The sequence below is a fragment of the Dasypus novemcinctus genome, chromosome 3 (assembly GCF_030445035.2).
Source record: "Dasypus novemcinctus isolate mDasNov1 chromosome 3, mDasNov1.1.hap2, whole genome shotgun sequence".
In the NCBI taxonomy this organism is placed as follows: domain Eukaryota; kingdom Metazoa; phylum Chordata; class Mammalia; order Cingulata; family Dasypodidae; genus Dasypus; species Dasypus novemcinctus.
The window spans coordinates 83405553-83427978 of record NC_080675.1 but is presented as its reverse complement, the minus strand read 5'-3'; the positions used below and the strand labels follow the sequence as shown (position 1 = coordinate 83427978).

At 35.2% G+C, this 22426-nt stretch overlaps 1 protein-coding gene across 1 annotated transcript in view; it reads left to right on the top strand.

The window, feature by feature from the left end:
- The window catches only part of NUBPL (NUBP iron-sulfur cluster assembly factor, mitochondrial), a 208991-nt gene that overhangs the window by 159969 nt on the left and 26596 nt on the right, over nucleotides 1–22426 (top strand). The window contains exon 8 of the mRNA XM_058293598.1: nucleotides 12244–12329. Coding sequence (XP_058149581.1) covers nucleotides 12244–12329 — 86 coding nt within the window. The remainder of the gene's footprint in view (nucleotides 1–12243; nucleotides 12330–22426) is intronic.

Below are 22426 nucleotides of genomic sequence, written 5' to 3'. Positions count from 1 at the left end.
TGTTCCTTGTGCGTGGGGCTCCCCTACACGGGGGACACCCCTGTGTGACACTGCACTCCTTCTGTGCATCAGCACTGTGCATGGGCCAGCTCCACACGGGTCAAGGAGGCCCGGGGTTTGAACTGCAGACCTCCCATGTGGTAGGCGGATGCCCTATCCGTTGGGCCAAGTCTGCTTCCCTATTTTATTTTTTAAGATTTATTTATTTTTCTCCACCCCCACCGCATTCCACGTTGTCTGCTCTCAGTGTCTCTTTGCTATGCATTCTTCTGTGTCTGCTTCTCTTCTCTTCAGGCAGTACCAGGAACCAATCCTGGGACCTCCTGGAGTGGGAGAGAAGAGCTCAGTCTCTTGGACCACCTCAGCTCCTTGGTCTGCTGCATCTCTTATTGTCTCTCCTTTGTGTCTCTTTGTTGCATCATCTTGCTGTACCAGCTCTCTGCTTGGGCCAGCACTCCTTCATAGGCCAGCATTCCTATGTGGGGGAGCACTCCTGCATGGGCCAGCACTCCATATGGGTCAGCTCTCTGCACGGACCAGCTTGCCTTCACTAGGAGGCCCTGGGAATCAAACTCTGGACCTCCCATATGGTAGACAGGAGCCCAATCACTTGAGCTACATCCACTTCCCTAAAGTAGATTTTAAATGCAAAACTATTATAAGGGATGAAGAAATTAATTATATATTAATAAAATGGGCAATTCTTCAAGAAAAAATAACTATACTAAATATTTATGCATCTAACCTCAGTGTCCTAAAATACATGAGGCACACACTGGCAGAACTGAAGGGAGAAATAGCTGGCCCTGCAATAATTGTTGGAGACTTCAATACACCACTCTCAGTATAGGATAGAACATCTGGAGAGAGGATAAATAAAGAGAGCTTCAATAATATGATAAATGAACTAGACATTTATAGAGCATTACACCCCAAAACAGCAGGATGTCCATTCTTTTCAAGCACTCATGGGTCCTTCTCCAAGATAGACCGTATGTTAGGTCACAAGACAAGACTTTTAAAAGATTGAAAGTATACAAAACACTCTCTCTGACCATAATGGAATGAAGCTGGAAATCAACAATGGATAGTATAAAGGGGAAATTCTTAAATATATGGAGATTGAACAACACACTCTTAAATAATCAGTGGGTCAAAGAAAAATTGCAAGAGAATTCAGCAAATACCTTGAGACACATGAAAATGAGAATACAATATATCAAAATCTGTGGGACACTACTACAAAGGTGATGCTGAGAAGGAAACTTATAGCCCTCAATACTTACATTAGAAAAAAAGAAGAGCTAAAATAGAAGATCTAACTGCATACCTGGAAGAACTAGAAAAAACAGCAAACTAATCCAAACCAAGCCAAAGGAAAGAAATAGTAAAGATCAGAACAAAAATAAGTGAAATTGAGAACAAAGAACCACAGAATCAGCAAAACCAAAAGTTGGCTCTTTGAGAAGATCAACAAAATCGACAAACCCTTAATTAGACTGACAAAGAAAAAAGAGAGAAGATACAAATAAGTAAAATTAGAAATGAGAGGGGGTCATTACCACTGACCCTGGAGATATAATAGAGGTCATAAGACGATACTATAAACAACTGCACACCAAAAAAACTAGACAATGTAGACAAGATGGACAAATTCCTAGAAACAAACAACTTACACTGACCCTAGAAGAAATAGAAGACCTTAACTAACTGATCACAAGTGAAGAGATTGAAACAATCATCAAAACCTTCTGAAAAATGAAAAGCCCAGGACCAGATGGCTTCACAGATGAATTCTAACAGTCATTCAAAGATGATCTAATGCCAGTCTTGTTCAAACTCTTCCAAAAAATTGGACAGCAAAGAATGCTACAAAACTTATTCTATGAAGATAACATCACCCTAATACCAAAACTAAGTAAAGATACTACAAAAAAAGAAAATTACAGACTGATATCTCTAATGAATGTTGGTGCAAAACTCCTCAATACAATACTAGCAAACAGAATCGAAAAGCACATTAAAAGAATTATATACCATGATCGAGTGGGTTTTATCCCAGGTATGTAGGATAGTTCAATACAAGAAAACCAATTAGTGTAACAAACCACATTAATAAATTGAAGAGGAAAAGTCACATGATCCCATCAATTCATGCAGAAAAGGCATTTGACAAAATACAGCATCCTTTCTTGATAAAACCACTCTAAGAAACAGGAATAAAAAGTTTTTTCAATATGGTAGAGTGCAGATACGAAAAACCTACATAACATAAGGTGTTTATAATAGGATGTGTTGGGGGAAAATACACCAAATATAAGATACGGGCTATAGTTGATGATAATATTTTGATGAAGCTCTTTCATCATTTTTAACAAATGTTGCACAACAAGTTGTTGTTGGTGTGATGTATGGGAGTCCTGTATGTATGCATGTTTGTTTTGTAAGTTAACATTAACTATAAACTTACTGTTTATATATGTTCATGTATGAATGATATACATCAAAATTTTTTAAGTGAGAAAACAAAAACAAAACCAAAAAAACCTATAGCAAGCATTGTACTCCGCGGTGAAAGACTGAAAGCTTTCTGCTGAGATCAGGAACATGACAGACATTACTGCTGTCACCACCGTTATTCAATATTGTGCTAGAAGTTCTAACTAGAGCAGTTAGGATACATAAAGAAATAAGAAAGGAAGAAGTAAAACTTTCACTATTTGCTATGATGCTATATTTAAAAATCCTGAAAAATCCACAAAAAAGCTACTAGAAATAACAGATGAGTTCAGCAAAGTAGCAGGATACAAGATTAATATGCAGAAATCAATAGTATTTCTATACCTTACTGATGAGCAATATGGGGAGGAAAGCAGAAAAAAAATTCCATTTATATTAGCAAATAAGGAATCAAATATTTAGGAATAAACTTAACAAAGGACATAAGGACCAGTATTCAGAAAACTAAAAAACATTGTTAAAAAAAATGAAGAAGACTTAAATAAATGCAAGGACATTCTGTGTTCATGGACTAGAAGACTAAATATTAAGATGTCAGTTCTATCCAAATGGATTTACAGATTCAACACAATCCTGGTAAAAATCGCAGCAGCCTTATTTGTAGAAATGGAAAAATCAATTATCAAGTTTATTTGGAAGGGTAAGGGGACCTGAATAACCAAAAATATCTTTAAAAAGAAGAACAAAGTTGGAGGACTCTCACTTCCTAACTTTAAAGCATGTTACTTATTTCTAATGGTAAAAACAGCATTGTATTGACATATTGGCATAAAGACAGATTAACCAATAGAACCGAATTGAGAACTCAGAAATAGACTCTCACATCTATAGTCATGTGATTTTTGACAAGGCTGTCAAGCCCTCCCAGCTGAAACAGAGCAGTCTATTCAACAAATGGTGCTTGGAGAATTGGATGTCCATATCCAAAAGAAAGAAAGAGAAACCTTCTCTCACACCTTATACAAAAATTAACTCAAATTGGATCAAAACTTAAATATAAAAGTGACAACCATAAAACTCCTAGAAGAAAATATAGGAAAGCATCTTCAAGATATGGTGCTAGTTGGTAGTTTCTTAAACCTTACAACCAAAGAACGAACAACAAAAGAGAAAATAGACAAATGGGAATTCCTCAAAATTAAACACTTTGACATCTTAAAGTACTTTCTCAAAAGGGAAAAAATGGCAGCCAATTCAATGGGAGAAAATATTTGGAACTCACATATTGGATGAGGGTTTAATATCCATGACATATAAAGAGATACTGCAACTGAACAATAAAAAGACAAACTACCCAATTTAAAAAAATGGGCAAAAGACTTGAATGGACAGTTGTTCAAGGAAGAAATACAAATGGTGAAGAAACACATGAAAAATAATCAACATCACTAGCAATTAGGGAAATGCATATCAAAACTACAATGAGGTATCATTTCACACCTATTAGAATGGCCAATATTAAAAAGATAGAAAACTACAAGTGTTGGAGAGGATGTGGAGAGATAGGAATGCTTATTCATTCTTGGTGGGAGTATACAATGGTACAGCCACTGTGGAGGACTGTTTGGCAATTCCTAAGAAAGTTGAATATAGATTTGCTATGTGACCCAGCAATACCACTACTACACATATACCCAGAAGAACTGAGAGCAATGACCCAAACAGACATCTGCACACTGATGTTGTGGTGGCGTTATTCACAATTGCCTAAAAATTGAAACAACCCAGGTGCCCATCAACCAACAAATGAATAAACAAATTGTGTTTTATACTTGTGATGGAATATTATGGAGCTGTAAGAAGAAATGAAATCATGAAGCATATGACAACAAGGATAATGGTGGAGGACATTATGTTGAATGAAGCAAGCCAGACACAAATGGACAAGTAATGTATGATTCCACTATTATGAATTAAATATATTGTATAAATGCATGGAGTTGATAATTAGACTATAGATCACCAAAAAATAGAATAAGGGTAGAGAATGAAAAACTAAGTGTTAACCAGTGCAGAATTGGTAAAACAGTTGTTTGTAAATCTTTGGAAATGAATAGAAAAGGTGAAAGTGCAGCATAGTGTTTTTAACTAGTAGAGCTATTATATGGCTATAACAGTGGTTGAACGGGATAGTTTATCATGTATAGACCTTGTATAGGCTAGAAGGAAAGCTAAAAAATGTAACATGAGCCTGTATAACATAGTGAAACCTCATGTGAAATACTAGTATGGGTAATGTATATATAAGACTGTTTTTTACAAAATACAAATAGAAATAAACTAGAGAGAGAGAAACAGAATAGCAGTTATGTACATTAAGGGAAGAAGCATAGAGAGATTGAGAGAGAGGTGATGAGTTTTTTTTGTTGTTTGTCTTTTTTGTTTGTTTTATTGGAATAATGAAAATGCTCTTATAATGATTGAAGTGATAAACGCACATCTATGTGATTATACCAAATACCATTGATTGTATACTTGGATGGATTTATGCTTTATTAATATTTATCAGTAATATTGATTTGCTTAAAAATGGGGTAGAATAGTAGTTTTAAGTTAAACCATCTTAATAGTTCAGTTATTGTTTAAAATAGAAGGCATTTTCTGCTTGTGAAGTGTTGGACCTGTGGATACAGTACCTGAACTTCTCCTATTTGTTCAGAGGTTCTTGAGGAAAGCTCTACATGTCCATGCTAGTATTTTTCCTCTAGAAAGAGTTCCCTTGGCCTATTCAATTATCTCTTTTATGGTAACATTCTTTGACTGCCAATTTAGACAGTGGTTTTCCTAATAGGAAAATTTATCATGGGTGGAGAATACTTTTGCCATGTCAAATAAGTGAATGGCCGTATTTGATTGTCTGGTACCTACTCTTTCGAAACAAGAGTAACATAGTAATTTCACTTAGGTAATTGAAATAAAATCTTTTTATTTTCAAATCACTGCTATTTTCTTCCTTCTTAACTGTTTTCAAATTTACAAGAGTAATTCTTTAAAGATATCCAACCATAATTTTTGGAGTACCATTGAAAATGCAAAGTATTTAGCTACTTTGGATTTTAGTGCTTACTTTCCCCAATAATTTTACAATTTTTAATGACCTCAAACTGTAAAGCCAGAAACGTGTATCATTTAAGCGTGGAATATGCCAAACCTTTTCCTAGTATTCAGGGATATTGAATCCACGTTTACATTATCGGTTTCCAGAAGGAACCTTAATGGTGACAGTCAAGTGTGATCTTCTTCCAGGTATACTGTCTCTCCTTGGAAATGTTAGGCAGAGTTATAATTAATGAGCACAGGGCAAGAATTGAACGGTGTAGAGGAGAGTTATTGTTTTATTAATTAAATTATAAAAACACTTTGCAAAATAAATTTGTTGAATTTTTACACAAATTACAACCAACTGCTGAGCACTAGAAACTATATTCTAGAGGGTTTTTTTTTTTTTAGTGCACTCCTGATATTTCAGTTTGAAACTTGGGAATCAAATTTATAAAATTAAATATAATACCATTGGTTAATGAACAAAAATGTTTCCAGTATGAATTTAAGAAGAAATAAACTCTCTAGGGCTTTTTTTATTTGACTTAACATATATTAAACTGTTAATAGTTTAACAGTTCAAAAAGAGAGCCTGGGATGAATAATCTCTAAACTATGATATGAAAAGGCTCAGTATTTTAAAAGATTCTATGGATGATTCTTACAGAGTCAAACTTCAGAATCACTTGTCTAGACCAACCCATCTGATGTTTGAATTCCTTGAATTCTTATAAGGTCATCATCTAGCTTGTGTTTGGTTAGTGCCAGTGATAGGGAATGTATTATCTGAGATTGTTCAATCACTTTTGTCATTTAAGAATTTCTGGGCATTTTCTTAATGATATGCCAGACATTCCTTAATGTCTTAAATTTCAGTGGATAGTATGATGACCAATGTATAGTTAAGTTTGTATTTAAAACTGCTATTAAATCCATTAAACATTTATATGTAGTAAAGTTAAAAGTTTTATAATCTATCACATTTTAATGTTTGCACTTGGTTACTGATGTTAGAAATTTGATCACTATTTGAAGAATGGATCTGAAAAATGTCTTCATATCTTAAATATGGTAGTGTTTGAAAATGGAGCATATCTTTTCTCTATAAAGTATAAGTTTCTGTTCTTCCAACTCCTAAATTATACCTAGTTAAATAAAGTTATGTAATTAAAGAGTAGTAATTCTGTTCTCTGAAGTTTCTATTACAGAAAGATTGTGTATAAAAGTGAATGTATTCCATTATTAAACAAACACCCTTTGATGATGACTCACTGTACGTGTAGGCAGGCTGAGCTATATGTGCATCTAACAGAATTTGAAATACAAAATAATAAGAGTCCAGCCTGAACAGACACAAACAGAAAAGCAAAAGAGCTCAGTTGTAAAATATATGTGTACAAAAGTAGGCTTCCCAAGGTATTTAATGATTAACATGAAGATGGTCTCAACTAGAAAGAAACAAGGATTTTATCTTTCCTGGGAACATCAGACAGAGACAGGCAGAGAGAGAGCGAGATTGAGAGAGAGTACAAACGAACATGAAAGAGCTGCCTGGTTCCAGCCAAAGCTCTTGAAATTCTCTTGAAAGCCTCACTTGTCTCCAGTGGCTCCTTATGAATTTAATCTGGATGGCCCTGATTCATTCTTTGCAGTATCTTTAAAATGAAGCTATTGGAAGCCTGTTGCCTGCTGGCTTCATTATGTTGAAGAGACAATCTTTGTCCGTAAACTCAAGATCTACATCCAGAGTCCTTTGACAAACTTGAATTCTTTAAAGTTCCAAGGTGTACACGCTCTCTCTCTCACCAGTGACTTCGAAATACAGTGATTTTTCATTTATTATTGTGTCTTATAATTCCTTTTGGTAGCAATTGACATAATTTTGTATAACAAAACTCTTCTGAAGTGAGCAAAATAATGACTGATCTTTCAATTTAAAAATACATCCCCTCTATGACTATAGTCAGTTCTCTACTCTTGGAAGGGAAGATAGAGTCCAAAACAGTGCATCATCAAGGAATTATGTATATTCCTATTGAAACAGTCTGTGGGTACTTTTGAGGTGATTTTTCGCCTTTTAAATTATCATTTAATTAAACTGATCCTAACACTAATGTTCATTTCTTAATCTTTCAGCAAATAATGTTTTTAATCCAGGAAGTTTGGAATGGTAGAAGGGAAAGACAGGGGAGAAATAAAAAAATACCAAAGCCAATCTACTTTATACATAATAAACAGTTGTATAATATATATGGCATTGTTTATGTTAAACCAGCAGAAGTTAAAAGATTATTTTCTTATGCTGCAAATAAATCTCCAAAAAAATCAAGGAGAATCAGCAATACTAAATATTAGAGCACTGTGAACGTTAAGAATATCAGTTAATATGTTCTTTTAAGTTTTTGTTGACTTTACATTAATGTGCTCAAGAATTGTAAGGTATAAAACTATTCCTCCAGGTGTAAGTCTGAGTAGATTTTATTTTAAATATTTATTAGACACCAGTACTGGAGTTTTCATTCAAGCAAGGGAATTAGATATCATCTGTGACCTAGAAGCTTAGACCAGCATAGCCTAACATTTCCACACTGGTGCAATTATGATCAGTCTAACATCTGGAATAATCAGTTTAACTACTCTGAACTATGACCCAAATCCAGATATGCAGTTATGAATAGATTTTCCTCTTCATATTTAAGAGAATGAACAACTAAAACAATGTTCTAGATAATTATTTTATAATTTTGCCAGAATCCTCCAGACAGTTAACCTTTTATAATAAATTTGAGCTGATAAAAAGTCTTTTACAAAGGTTATAATTTGGGAAATAGCATTAAAAAGATGTTATTTAATTGTTCAGTTTTAGACATTTACCCTCGAAAATGGAAGAGAGAATGCTCCACGGGATTCTTGAGATGGGTGTTTTATGGTACAGTGTTTTTTCCCAGATAACAATAATCTTTATTTCTGGGTAAATATTATTTTTGTTACTGTTGACAGTTTTTTATGGTCAGTAGAGGGAGTACAAGTTTCTAACAAACCTTCAATCACTGGAGAACTTAAGTGATGTAATCAGTGATGACATTAAGAGGGGACATTGACATTCTAGGCTATCTTATATTGGTCATATTCCATGAGCCATGGGAACAATTAAAGTTTACCAAGCAGAAAGCCAAGAACTATAAAAATAAAATGTAATATCAGTTTTAGAGACCATATTTTAAGCTGAGAGATAGATTAACAAGAAAAAAATGAATATGATTCCTTTAAAATTAAAAAAGATCTGGGTTGTGATACACCCTTTGATATAATGATTATACTTTTGCTGAAGGTTTTGTTTATTTTTGTGCACGATTTACTTATATTCTAAAGATCATTGTAGGTAGGGCCATCTTAATGTAAGGTTATTTAGGATTTACTTAGGTGATATACTAAATTTGGTACAACAAAAGAGGTAGTGATTTATATATGGACCAATTTTTGTATTCTTTATGAAGGGTAAGAAAAAAATTTTTTTTCAGAGCAGTATGATTAAGGTTTTACCCATTAGTTAAGAACATGTTTTAGGAAAAAAGTAAAATCTTACACCAAAAAATCTATAAATATAACTGGTAGTTTCAATGGAATGTTTACATGCTTTGTGAGAATTTGATGGGACAAAGAAGATGATCATTGCCCTTGTCAAAAGCTGTTAACCTGATGTATGAATGGTGTCACACAGACTACTCTACAAAGAAACGCAGATGTCATGGATGGTCGTGTTTAGGGTTAAATACAGAGAAAACCAAGCCACTTTAATTCCTCTCTCTCGGATCTTATTACTATCAAAATAATGTCAGAGTATTTTTATTACATATTTACATTTTTTTTCCAAATAGAACAACTCTTTACATTACGTAAATAGGGCCAAAGAAAATAGATTCATTTTATAAAGGAGTTAATTGAGATGTATTAAGATTTAGCGAACTATTCAAGGTTATATATTCATTAGCACTGTCAACAAAACCAGAGGCCAGAGCTTTGACTTTTAAAGTTGAAGGAGTTACCAAACTAAGAATTCTTGATATAGCAATCTAGGAAAGATGATTCTAAAAATATAGAAAAAAAATTTTTAATTACTGATCTTTTATTAGGTACCAATTTTGTGCAAGGCATTATGCCATTAGTTTTGTTTGATAAAAAGTAAGAAAACTTTATCTGCCCATGAGCTTTATCGGGTAGTGGAAATACAAATAGTAGACCAATGATATTTAAAACAATAACATATTTACACCATATGAAAGCTAAGGGTGCTTTTTAAGGCTAATACAATAGAGAGCTACTTAAGTAAATAGTTGAAAAAGAGAATTTGGAAGAAATAGCCAAGTGGGTTCCTTGTTCACATTTGAAGACAATTGCTTTGATATTGAGGGGCTCACTTTGTAGAGGTTATACTTCACATTCACTGCAATAAGATTACTGAGGAAGTCAGGCTGAGCCGGGTGGGTTTTGGAAATGAGAAGAGAGAACCCTAAATCATATAATCCTAGTATTATATAGGCGAGATGTTGGACACTATCTTAGTCCATCCACTCAGTTTATAGCTAAGGAATCTGAGACCAAAGTGATTCTGAGTTATTTGCTCAATGTTAGTCGAACAGCTAGATGGGGTGAGAAGTAGCACATTAGATCTCTTCCAATTCTTGATATGAAAAGCAAATAGTGAACAGATTGATAACAAAGTACAGATAGTGGCAAATTGTGGAAATGTATTGAATGTGTAGAATATAATTTTTGCAAAGATATGATTCCCAGCAGTCTTTAAAAGAAGGGAAGGAACAATTGACTAACTTATTATTTTGGGGGTAGAATAAATAAAAAACTAAGGATGGAGTGATCCATAGAACAGTTTGAAAAGTAGGATGAACTGCCTGATGGCAAATACAAAAATGACCTTCCCAGAAACTCTTAAGATATTTTATTAATAACTATAAAGGTAATGATGATGATGATACTATTAGTAACAACAATCATAGCTACCATTTATTGAATGTTTATTCTGTGACCAGGCATCTTGGCAAATATCCTATGAACATGAGTTCATTTAATTATTTCAACCCCTCGGTCTAAGTATCATTATGTCATTTTGTAGATGAAGAAACTGAATCTCAGAATGTTAAGTCAGTTCCCTAGTCATGCAGGTCATGAGCTATGAAATAAACATTTGAATTGTGATCTATTTGAATTCCAACTCTAGTGTTTTTCAAACTTGAGTAATGAATAGACAGACCTTCCTTTTAAAGGAAAAATAAGTTCCTGCCTCCACATACCCTTTTACTATAAGATTATACAAATTCCTTAAGCTGAAAGCTCTTTAATCATTAAAAACAAATTTTTTTTTCAAATTGAATACAAGCAAAACTTAGAAAAACAAGATTCAAATTAATAACATTAATTTAAAGTAAAAGATGGAGGTTTTGTTGAAACAAAAATGCCAATTACAAGGTGATTTTGTAGCTAACTATTGTTGCACAGATTGTTTTTTCATTTGGCATGCCTATGTTACCATGTGCTTTGTGATAACTTGGTTCCCCACCGCCTTTCTCTATTCTCACTTCTTCTAAATATACTTTCAGACAATATTCTGGTATCATTTGACCTTTATGTGGCACAATTTATTATTTATTGTTAACTCTGCCTCTGTTTTCATTAGTCTTGACAAACTATACCACTTCATACTCATTTAATGGTTTGGGTTCTGAAATTCCATGGCTGTGTATATTCTGGTTAAGTAGTAGGCATCCAGCTGATCTAGAAAATGCTTATTTAATTATATTTTAGGTTATTACTTAAAAGAAGCCACAATTTAAGAAATTCATATACTCTGAAAATCATAAAGAGGACTATAGAGTTTCCACTTAAAGAAAAAAAAAGTTTTTCATATTATAAGCCTAAACCATCTGGTTTCTGAAGGAAACAGTAGAGACTCAAGAAAGTCTCCATTCATTCGCATCTGTGCTGCTTTAGTTCAGAACACAACCATTTTGAATTTGAATTTTTGCCACAACCTCTAGTTTTTCCCCCACCAAACTGTTTTCCACAGTGTGTTCCATACTAGTGAGTTTTCAGTAATACAGACTTTTGGGATTCAGCTTTAGGAATCACCTCTTTCTGGAAACTTCCTCTATTGCTTCTCCTTATTTCTTACTTCCCCACCCTATCTATCTATCACCTTCACCGTTCTTTCCCCCAGGTTGAATTAGTTATCTTCCCTTCCTATACCTCCTTTTTATAACATAACACCCTGTGCATATCTCTATTATAATGCTTAGCACATTGTATTAGAATCCTTGATTTGTCTGTCTCCTCAAATAGACTAACAACTTCTTGAAAGTAAGGCCCATCTTGTCCACCTGTCTAATTAGCACAGTCTGAATGGGAAGAAGGTTCTGATGATATACCTGTGATCTTGATCACTGGTCAGCAGTTCTAGAAATAAAGAATCATAAGTGGGCAAGAGCAAAGCAGACATTTGCACATCTTTGTCATTCATTTATGTAAAATTCATTTGAATTACCTAAAAATTTAATGTAACTGGTTCTTTTAGCATGTAGGCAACATAACTTTGGAAGTATTCTTTCACATAGAATTAAAAGATAGCATTATTTTCTTGTCCTTTTGTCTTGTCTGTCTTTTGGTTAGGTGCTGTGATTGTTTCCACGCCCCAGGACATTGCACTGATGGATGCACACAAGGGTGCTGAGATGTTTCGAAAAGTCCATGTACCTGTAAGTACTTAAAGCTTTGCTGTTAAAAAATATGAAACTCCTCTATGTGAAGAAGCAAATTGTTGAAAAATACAATCCAGGTTTTAATTTAGTTCTGTGCAGAAATCTGTGTGAAAATGTGGTCAAAATCCTAGTTCATCTTTATGGTTTCTTTAAAAACACATAGAAAAGTGCAAACGTATTCATGTCATAATTATTAGGAAGAATTCTTTAAAAATTTAAAAACCCTTCAGGTATGAATTTTCTGAAGAAGTACTATCTCAAATACAACTACCACTGAAATGATTCAGATAGATCATGTGATGTAGATGACCACTACTCCTGACAGAACCCCAGTTGTTATTTATCTATATGTTTGTAGCCTCTTTACACAGAGACATATCACTCCTAGGTTTTCATAGAGGAAACTGAATGTAACGAATACACCTCACCTCCTTCTTTATAGTGAATAGAAGGTTCTTCCTTCTAGTGTGCCTCAGCAAAAGCAAGTAGGATTGTGCCAGAGTACAATTCAGAACAAGCATTTCAGTACAAGGCCCATGTAATACATACGTCGGTGTTTCTCTCTTGCTTAATTCAGGAGTAGATTTTAGAATTTACAGCGCAGAGCTTTTTAAAGTTCAGTCCATAGCTTACCTTCAGGGTCCATGATTCTCCCCCAGCCTCGCAAAATTAGATGTTCAAGTTTGTTTGTTTTGGTGTGGAGAGGATTCACAACTTTCATCAGATTCTTCGTTGAGACCATGAAACAGAATAAGAGCCCATGATGTATTGGAATGAATAGACTCTCAGGGAAGCTTCTATAAGTATTTTTATCTCAGGGGAGTTTCTGGAAAGCATAAAATAGTATAGAAGTGGGGTTGAGATGATCCTCTTCTACAAGTACCTCAAGTAAACTCTCCTCCCTTGTCACTTAGTATAGTTTGTGCATTGGCAATCTGGGTTGGATCAATGTCCCTTTGTAAAAATTAAGTGACCTGATAAGAAAGATACCTGTATGCTTACCTTCCAGGCAGTTTGGATTTTCTCACTCATAGGTAAAATGTAATAAGAAAGTATTTTACTTGTGGGTAAATGAGTGATAAAAACCCCATGGTGTTCTCTGTTGTGAATTTTAGCTTGGAAAATTTTTGAAGCATTGGAACCAAATGCATACTTCAGACTGAAAACTCTATCAATAAAGCACCTGTTAGCACTGCTAGCTTTGAGCAATGTAACTTCCTATTATGTCCTCCAAGATAAACTAGATATAAAAAATGCATACCCAGATAACTAAATAAGGTTAGTTATTATATGGGATTTTAAAATACAAATCAGCAAAAAGTTGGGAGAAGGTTATCTAACAGAACTCATGAAATTGAGTTAAAAACAAGTAATTCATTTTTTTTTCTTGTGGAAATTAGATAATAGGACCAATGGTCTATTAAGGCCACTTCCAGGTCAGGATAATAGTGATTACATCAGTATATAAGTGAATGCTTAACTTATTTTTTTTTTTTTCATTTCTTTTTTTTTTTTTTTTTTTTTTAAATGCTTAACTTATTATACAAAAGGGGGGTAGGGGCTTTGGAGTGGAAGCTTATATTCAGCATCTTCAAATGTATAATGAAATCCCTGAGAGAAAAGTTTTTAAAAGAGATCTGGAGAGGTACAGTGGGGATGGAGAACAGAAGCCAGACTTTTTCTTGTTGTTTTTCCCCTGTAAATGATCATTTTTACACCCACAGGATAATTTCAGCTGACCCTATCACTTGAGGTAACTATGGCTATGAAGCAGGTGCTACATGGGCTTTGTTAGTTGGGGGTTTAAAGGCCTTAATTACCAAAGTTGGCCATATATATCTTTCAGTCCTTATGTTATTTTGACTTATCTGTCCTTAAATAAAGAGGCAAACATTCTCATACTGTTTCTTGACAGATTTTTCTCTTGACTCTTAGACAAGAGGGTGGGACCGAGAATCCTAATGGAACAGAGCCAGGACTAACACCTGCTTAATGGAGAGTGCTTAGAACAGTACCTGGAACATAGTAGGTGCTTAATAAATATTTGTTGATTGGTTCTATAAAATACTGGACTGAGAAATCCAGACTTGCCATTTATGAGCCAAAAACAGCGCATGTGTTAGGTGGAGTGCCTAGTAAGTTTACATTGGGAGAGTAAGGCCTTTTTAAAAATGACTCTAAAAATAGTTATTTTTATAAAAATGGGTATAGTTATATAATAGTTTATTAAAAATAGACTATATTCAGGGTCCAGATAGAGGAGACCTTTGTGGACTTTAAAAGGTTAATATATTAGCAACTATCAGAGCCCATCTGGTCTTTATTTTGACCCTTGACCAGAGAGCATACTGAGGGAAACTTGGAAATTCAAGGTTTATCTTTAATATTTAAGCAAACAGTTGCTCCTAAATTGGGGTTTATTGACAGGCTTTCTGGGATTGGGAGACACCTGTGAACCCCTTGATAATTATATGCAAAAAAATGTGGATATGTGCATAGGTAAATTTTTTCTGAGAAAAGGATCCATTACCGCGCCTAAAATTCTCAGACAAATCTATGAGCAAGAAAAGGTTAAGAAGTATAAGTATTTATAGTTAAAAGGAAAGGGGAGGAAGAGAAACTAAGATTGAGCAGGCCAAGATGTAGGATGAAAGCCAAGGGAGAGTTGTGTTTCATGAGAAGAAAAAAGTCTCTGTGGAAGTTGAAGATAAAAGGAGAGTGAGGAAGTATTTGAAGGTAAGAGGTTCCTAACAGTGTGTAGGAGAGGACAGACTGAAAGAGGGGATTCAAAGCCCAGGTTAGCCTTAGATAGGAAGGCGTGTCCCGCCTTCCTCTTAAGACTGAAGTAAGGATGAAGGAACAACATATTCCTGAGATACCCTACCTGATGACCTGTATTTTCCCCAAAGTGGGAGGCAAAAATGTTGAAAGTATGAGGGGGAATGCTTGAAGAAAAAACTTTTAGAGTGGTAAAGGTTTGAAATAGATACCAGGAAAGAAAAGATCACTGGCTATGGATAGTAGAAGGGAATACTGGGAAGTACTGTGGTTCTTCCGTTTGACGTTGGAGAGAAACTGAGAGTTTATGGTGACACTGATCCATGTGTGATTTTCTTCAACAGCTCTCAACAGCCAGGATATAGCAGTGGGACAGCAGAATGGTCATTCAGTCCAGATTGGGCTGTTGCTAGGTAGGTGCCACAGAAAGATAAAAGCTGAGAATATTAGTAAAGTGTTCCAAGTGGAAAGCCATGAACTACATAAGGCTCATAGGAACAGTGCTGGGATTAGCTAGGGAGCGAATGAGCTGTTTGTAATCAGAAAGTTAATGTTGGAGCTTAAGTTTGCGGAGTCGAAGCATTTCTGGGTCATGACAAGGTCCAGGATGTGGTCATGGATGGGTGTGTGGGGCTAATGTTAAGTGGAAATGAATCATTGGAGCTGCATAATCCCTCCAGTTGAAATTATTAATAATAGTTCTTCTGGCTTTTGTTGACATCTTCTTGTACCTTTAGTATAGCACTCTTTTTTCACACTTATGCCCTCTAAATTACAAAAATTTTTAAAGGAGGTAGAATGTCTTAATCATATCTTGAGCTTACAGAACAAGATATGTTCAGCAATATTTGTGAGTGAACAAGCAAAAACCTTGCAGCATTGATCTCTGTGGGCAGTTGGACAACCATGGTGCAGCAACATTGTAAAGGGGATCTCTGCTATGAGTGAAATGTCCATTTGATGATCTCTGAGATCCCTGTAGCTATTAAGAGCCTTGGAAGTCTAGATAATAGTAAAGCATTTGAAATCAGAAAGTATTCTATAAATGCAAAGGAGAAATGTTAGGCTTTTGTTTATACCACTTTATTCCTTTTTTCCCCCTGGTTTTTAGTTTTGCTCTGTTTCTTCTCCTTTTGAAGTGCATTAGTTACCATGGAAACAATGATGTCATTGGAATTCATTGGTATGGACAGAGCTTAGTAATGTCTACAAGAACATTTTGAAGTTAATTTAAATGATCTCTTAAAACTCAAGGCTCAGTTAAGGGAAGGAAGAGAAGAAATGAATGATTAAATTCTCTGTTTTTTGCCTGAAACAAATCCTTGATTATCGCAACATTTGTAAATAGATTTTTTTTTTAAGTCATAAAAGCCTTTTGTTGTGTCATTCTCACCCATTTTTGTTGTCTTCACATATGCAGGAGACCAGGCACCTTGATTTTGAATCCTTCCCCTACCATTTGAACTTTCAGCACCAAGAGGTTTCACTATCGAGCCCTTTCTTAAGTAATCTCCTTCCCAGCTGCTGAAAAGTATATTAAAGTGTACTTCCTTTCTTATTCCTTCTGCACATAAGAGATCACTTAGTTGACTTCAATAAGTAGTTATTAATTTATTTGCTCCACAGATATAGATGGTAATGAATGCCTTCTAGTAGCAAAGTACTGTGGTAAGCATCCATAGATGATTTTTAAAAAGACAGAGGAGGAGGAAATCTCTTTTTTCAAGTACCTTACAGTCTGTAGCTATCTCTGTTTTATGATGCTGGGGCCTTAAATTCTGAGAAGTGTGAGGACTCTTTCTCCTGGGATTCATAAGGAGTCTTCGTGGAGAAGCCTGTAATTTTTTTTTTCACACCCTTGTACTTTTGCATATGCTGATCCCTTGGCTGGTAAGCCATTGTGCACTTGGAGAACTCTTATTCATTTTTTAAATCCCTGTCAGGCTTTACTTCCTCTAGGAAGTTTTTCCCAATCTGCCTGGAAAAGTTCATAATCCTTTCTTTGAACTATATGTGCATGTATCTAGTTTGATTCTTATCTCACTATGGGTTATCTATCAGTCTCCACCCAAGAATGTGAGTTCCCTGAGGATAAGGAAACATGTCTCAAATATCCTGAAATGGGCAGCTACCTGTCAGATAGCTGACTTTATTAATAAATACTTGTGATACCAGCATTTGACCTGGGCTATAAAGCAATCCACAATCTTTTGTTCCACTACTCCCAACTCATAGGCCTCTTGGCCTTGCATTCCCTCTGCCATAGCCAAACTGGTTTTCTTTCACTTTTTTGAAGTTTTCACTCTTTCTCTCTCTTTCCTCACGACCCTGGGGTACGCTGTTTCCCCACATTACCTTTACCCTCACTTTTCACTTAGTAGCTCCTTTTAATCCTTTGGTACTTAGATTAAACTATTTTTTCTCTGGGAAACTGGCCCTGGCCCTATTAACTAGGTGAACACTTCATATTGTTTGATCCAACAACACTATATTTCCTTTCGTAACTGTCTTCACCTTTGTCAGTACTTTCACAGTCATCATACTGTGAACTCTGAGTATAGGGACCACTTCCTTCTATGCTCTCTAACTATATACTGACTGAATGAATGGAATAGGGTTTTTGAAGGTATATCAGGGGACACAGGGAAGGGCAGAATTCATTCTGAAAAGAATCAGGAGAGCCAAAGTTGTATTCAGGGTTGTTCCGTTTGTCTATAGTTGAGGTAATATGTATGGGTGTGTCTATGCTAGGGCCAGGTTGGTAGAGCCTTAAATGCTGGGGCTAAGGAATTTGGACTTTGTTCTTAAGATTAATGTAAGAGGAGAGTTCATAAAGAATGCTGAATAGAAAGTAGACATAATTAGAATGGAGCTTTAAAAATTTCATCTGGTGGAGATGAATAGAAAGGACAGGAACCCAGCAAGTGTGGAGACAGGAGGTGTTTGCAGTGGTCAGAATTATTCAGGTTTTGACACACCAGTGGGTCATGAAATCAATTCAGTAAGAGATGAAATCAGAAGTTTTAAAAACATTATCAGGATAAACTGCTTTTAGTAAGAGAAAGTATTATTTCATAAAGATTTGGTCTCAGTTATAAACACATGTTATAAAACGCAGATGTTTATATTGGATCAAGATATAAAATATTTTTCTTATTGTCAAAAAGTTGGAAAAACAATGGTCTCCGTGATAGGCAGTAAGGGTCTGTGAAAAGGCTCTGAAAATGGAAAAGGGAATGAATTGACATTTTGAAGGAAAACTTGACAGACTTAGCAATTGATTACATTGCTTAGAAGGGTTAGGAAAGAAAAGGCAGAAATGGAAAGGATTTTGAAGCTGTTAGCTTAATAAATCTACCAGGAGCTGTTTTTCGTTTTGTTTTTCACTCAGGTTGACAACAAACTAAGAATAAGAGGTTAGATTCTTAGTCACAAAGCCCTGCCCATGTTCTTTGAGGATTATGATTTAAGACTGGCAAGAAAGAGATAAGCAGAGAAAAGAATCTGGTGCTGACCTTTTTAGAACTATTTACATCATGTGATGTAGATGACCACTACTCCTGACTGAACCCCAGTTGTTATTTATCTATATGTTTGTAGCCTCTTTACACAGATTTTGCTTAGCATTCGTAGAGCTATATTCTCCAAATATATATTATAACCTTTTGCGGTTATAAATTAGATTATTTCCCAAGTTCTGTTATGAATTTTTAGGCTGCATGGTACTACTTACAGAGGTGTTTTTACATAGTAGTGAAGTGTGTGAGCTCAGGCCTCTGAGTGCTAGAGTTCTAATCCCAGTTCTGTCACTTTGTAACTGTAAGATGTGGGTGAGTTACTTATTCTATGCTTCAATTTTCTCATTCATAATATGGGGATTATAGTATTTGCCTCAGTTTAGAAGTGTTTGGCACAATCTAAAAACTCAATGTTAGTATAATATTGCTTGTAATTACTTATGATAATGAGATTGTGAAACATAAATTTCCAGTTCACAGGTTTATGTATTTGGCCTAGGTATTTTGACTAGTTTCTTTATTTGCTAAAGGCAGACTTTCTTTTTGGAATTTTCTTATTCCTTGAATATTTTAATTGACCCATAACTGTTCTCTTCATATTGATTTAATAAGTTGCTATAGTTATTTAGAGTCTAAAATTATGCAGTCTTTGCATTATTTAGGGTAGGCCAATGCTGTCAAAAAACGACCTCAAAATATATAATGGTCCAAATACAATGGAAGTTTATTTTTTTGCTCATGTAACAGAACTGGTAGATGGACAGTTGTGGAGGGTGGCCTTCTTCCATGCAGTTATTTAGACTATTGGAGTCTGCCAGTTTTAAATGTGACTTTTAAGGGGTTTCACCAGCCAGAAAGGAAAGACAGTATATATATAGGAGGTAACTGTAGACCAGGTTTGAATGTGGTGCACAGTTTTGCTCACATCCCACTAGCTAAAACTCAGTCACATGATCACACATCTTGTTTATCAGGAAGCTAAGAAATGAGTTCAGCTGTGTACCAACAAAGAGGAGACCATGGATTTTGGTGACCAGCTAGCAAATAGCAACTGTTTGCTGGTTGCTAAATGATTTATTTACTTATGAATAATTCTGAAAATTCTGTAACTTTACAATCTTGCAAATAGTTATTTATTTTAAAAAGATAGGTAGAAATTTTTTCCTCTGGTTTGCTTTTCCTACTGTATAAGAAGAAAAAAACAAAAAAAAGAAAAAAAAAAGGCTATCATGGTCTGGAACATTTTTAGGATTTATTTGTAATGACTAATTATTATATTGTCTTCTAAGAAATATTAAGTGATACTAGAACCTAAAGTATATGTGTCTTGTCAACGCTTTTTTCCCATTTTCCATTGTTTCCATTTTTGTTATGAAAGATTCAACAGGTTGTTACATGGAACCCTTTCTTAGCAATGAGGCTCCAAGTTGTGGTTTATTATTTTTCTAGCAAAGTAACAATTTATGGGAGTAGGTCATCCATTTGAACCAATGGTTCCACACCTTCACCCATGAGTGCCTTCAAAATTTATGTGTTCGTGCTATCTGACCTGGAGCTTTTTCAGCATCTTTTTTGTCCACTGGACTCCAAGTCTTATTTTATTTAACACCTCTATCCTACCTACTTTGTAAAACAGTTTAAAAATAGGTAATCTTAGGTGAAAATGGGGTAAAAGTGACACATTTGTTCTCTCCTTTTTATTATAGTTTTTCCTGTGTTTTTAATGTAGTCTCACTTGATTCTTTGGTAAGTTTTTTACCTTTGATGTATTTGAAGAATCTTTCATTATTGGGTGGAGGTCTTTCAGGATGCAGTTTAAATTCTTTTTAGGAACATATATTAACTAGCTTGCACTTGACATATTACCTGTGACTTCCTTCTTTACAATTGGGTAATTTTTTCATTTTTAGGAAAATGAGTTTTCTTCAATGATAACTTTTATAAGACTGGGTAGTATTCTGCAACTTGGCTATAATTACATCTCACAGACTGAAGATATATGCTCATTTGTGTTTTTTCCCCAGGATCTCTGAGAAGTCCATTCATGCTTTAAACTAGAATGCTGTTCTTTGTTGATTTACATGAATTAAACTTGTCTGATACTCATAATGATGCTGTGAGGTAGATACTACTGTTTTCTCCACTTTACAGATGAGGAAAATGGTAACTGACATAAAGATTACCCACCTGTTTAGTGAAACATCTTTGCTTCTAGCCTAAGCTGTCTGCTATCTAGAGCCCATACTCTTAACTGCTGTTTCTAAAGCTAATCCAGATTTGAAATTTAGTGCTGTGGACATCATGGATTTTCACATGGTGAAAGATTCCAGGGTACACGAGGAACCTCCATCAAATTTGTTTACCATGGGGTCATCCTCATGCCCATGTCCACATGGGCAAATGAAGTCACAGGAAGCAGATGGATTAGAAGAATAGAAGGAGGTAAGGAGCAAGGCTCTGCTGAAAGTCAAGAGAGGAACAGTAAAGGTTAGAAGAAGAAGGGGAGTTACATGCCCAGGACTTTGAAAGAAGAGACGAAGTTCAAGACTTGACTGTATCACTAAATGGTAAAAGTGGTTCAAATCAGGCCAGCCCCATACCTGTGCTCTTTTTTTTCAAAGATTTATTTTTATTTATTTCTCACCACCACCCCCCACCCCCTGCTTGCTGCTCTCTGTGTCCATTCGCTGTGTGTTCTTCTGTGTCTGCTTGTATTCTTGTCAGTGGCACTGGGAATCTGTGTCTCTTTTTGTTGTGTCATCTTGTTGCATCAGCTCTCCATGTGTGTGGTGCCACTCCTGAGCAGGCTGGACTTACTTTTGCACAGGGAGGTTCTCCTTTTGGGGTACACTCCTTGCGTGTGGGGCTCCCCTACACGGGGGACATCCCTGTGTGGCATGGCACTCCTTGCGCACATCAGCACTGTGTGTGGGCCAGCTCCACATGGGTCAAGACGCCCTGGGTTTGAATCCTGGACCTCCCCTGTGGTAGGTGGACAGTTATCCATTGAGCCAAGTCCCTATACCTGTGCTGTTAATTACCATGTGAAATTGCCTCACCGAACTGTTAATATTTTGACTCATCATTATTTCAGACCATCTTGTTTCAAGCACAAAATTCTCTAACCCATTACTTGTCATCTTGTTTAATATACAAACCAATGATCCAGCTTGTTTGAATTTTGGCTTTGCCATTTACTGTTAGAGTAGAGAGAACGTCTAAGTTGTCAGTTTAAAGATGAAGAATTCAAAGCAAAGTTGAATAATAGCTCTTAGAACTCACAACTAGCGTTCTCTGAAGGAAACAAGAACTCAGACCTCCCCATTCATTGTTCTTTCTGTGCCAGACTACTTCTGAAAAAGACACAAGAACACCCATTTCATTTTTCAAAATCATAATATCTGTACACATGCTTCATGGAATATGCCAAAAACTGGTTCGAGGTTAATGGGTAACTAAAAGGCACTTATGAATCCAATCTGTTGCAGTTATTATTTATTCATTCTCTATTTAACAAAGAGTTTTTCCTCCATATGTTTTCTTAAATCATACCTTTTAATCCTTGTGACAGACTCCAACCAGCAGGAATTTAACCTAATTGTAACCTTGAGAAAATTGGATTATATATAGCCTGAGAATCTTGCTTGTTATTTATCTGAATCTGGACTTCAAATGCCAAGAAGAAATTAAAATTTGGGTGTTTTGAACCTGCTTAATTCAAAACATGTAGATACAAAACTCCAGGATTCAGAGTAATGTTCTCTTTCAAGAAAGCCAACCTTTAAAAAGTTAATAAAA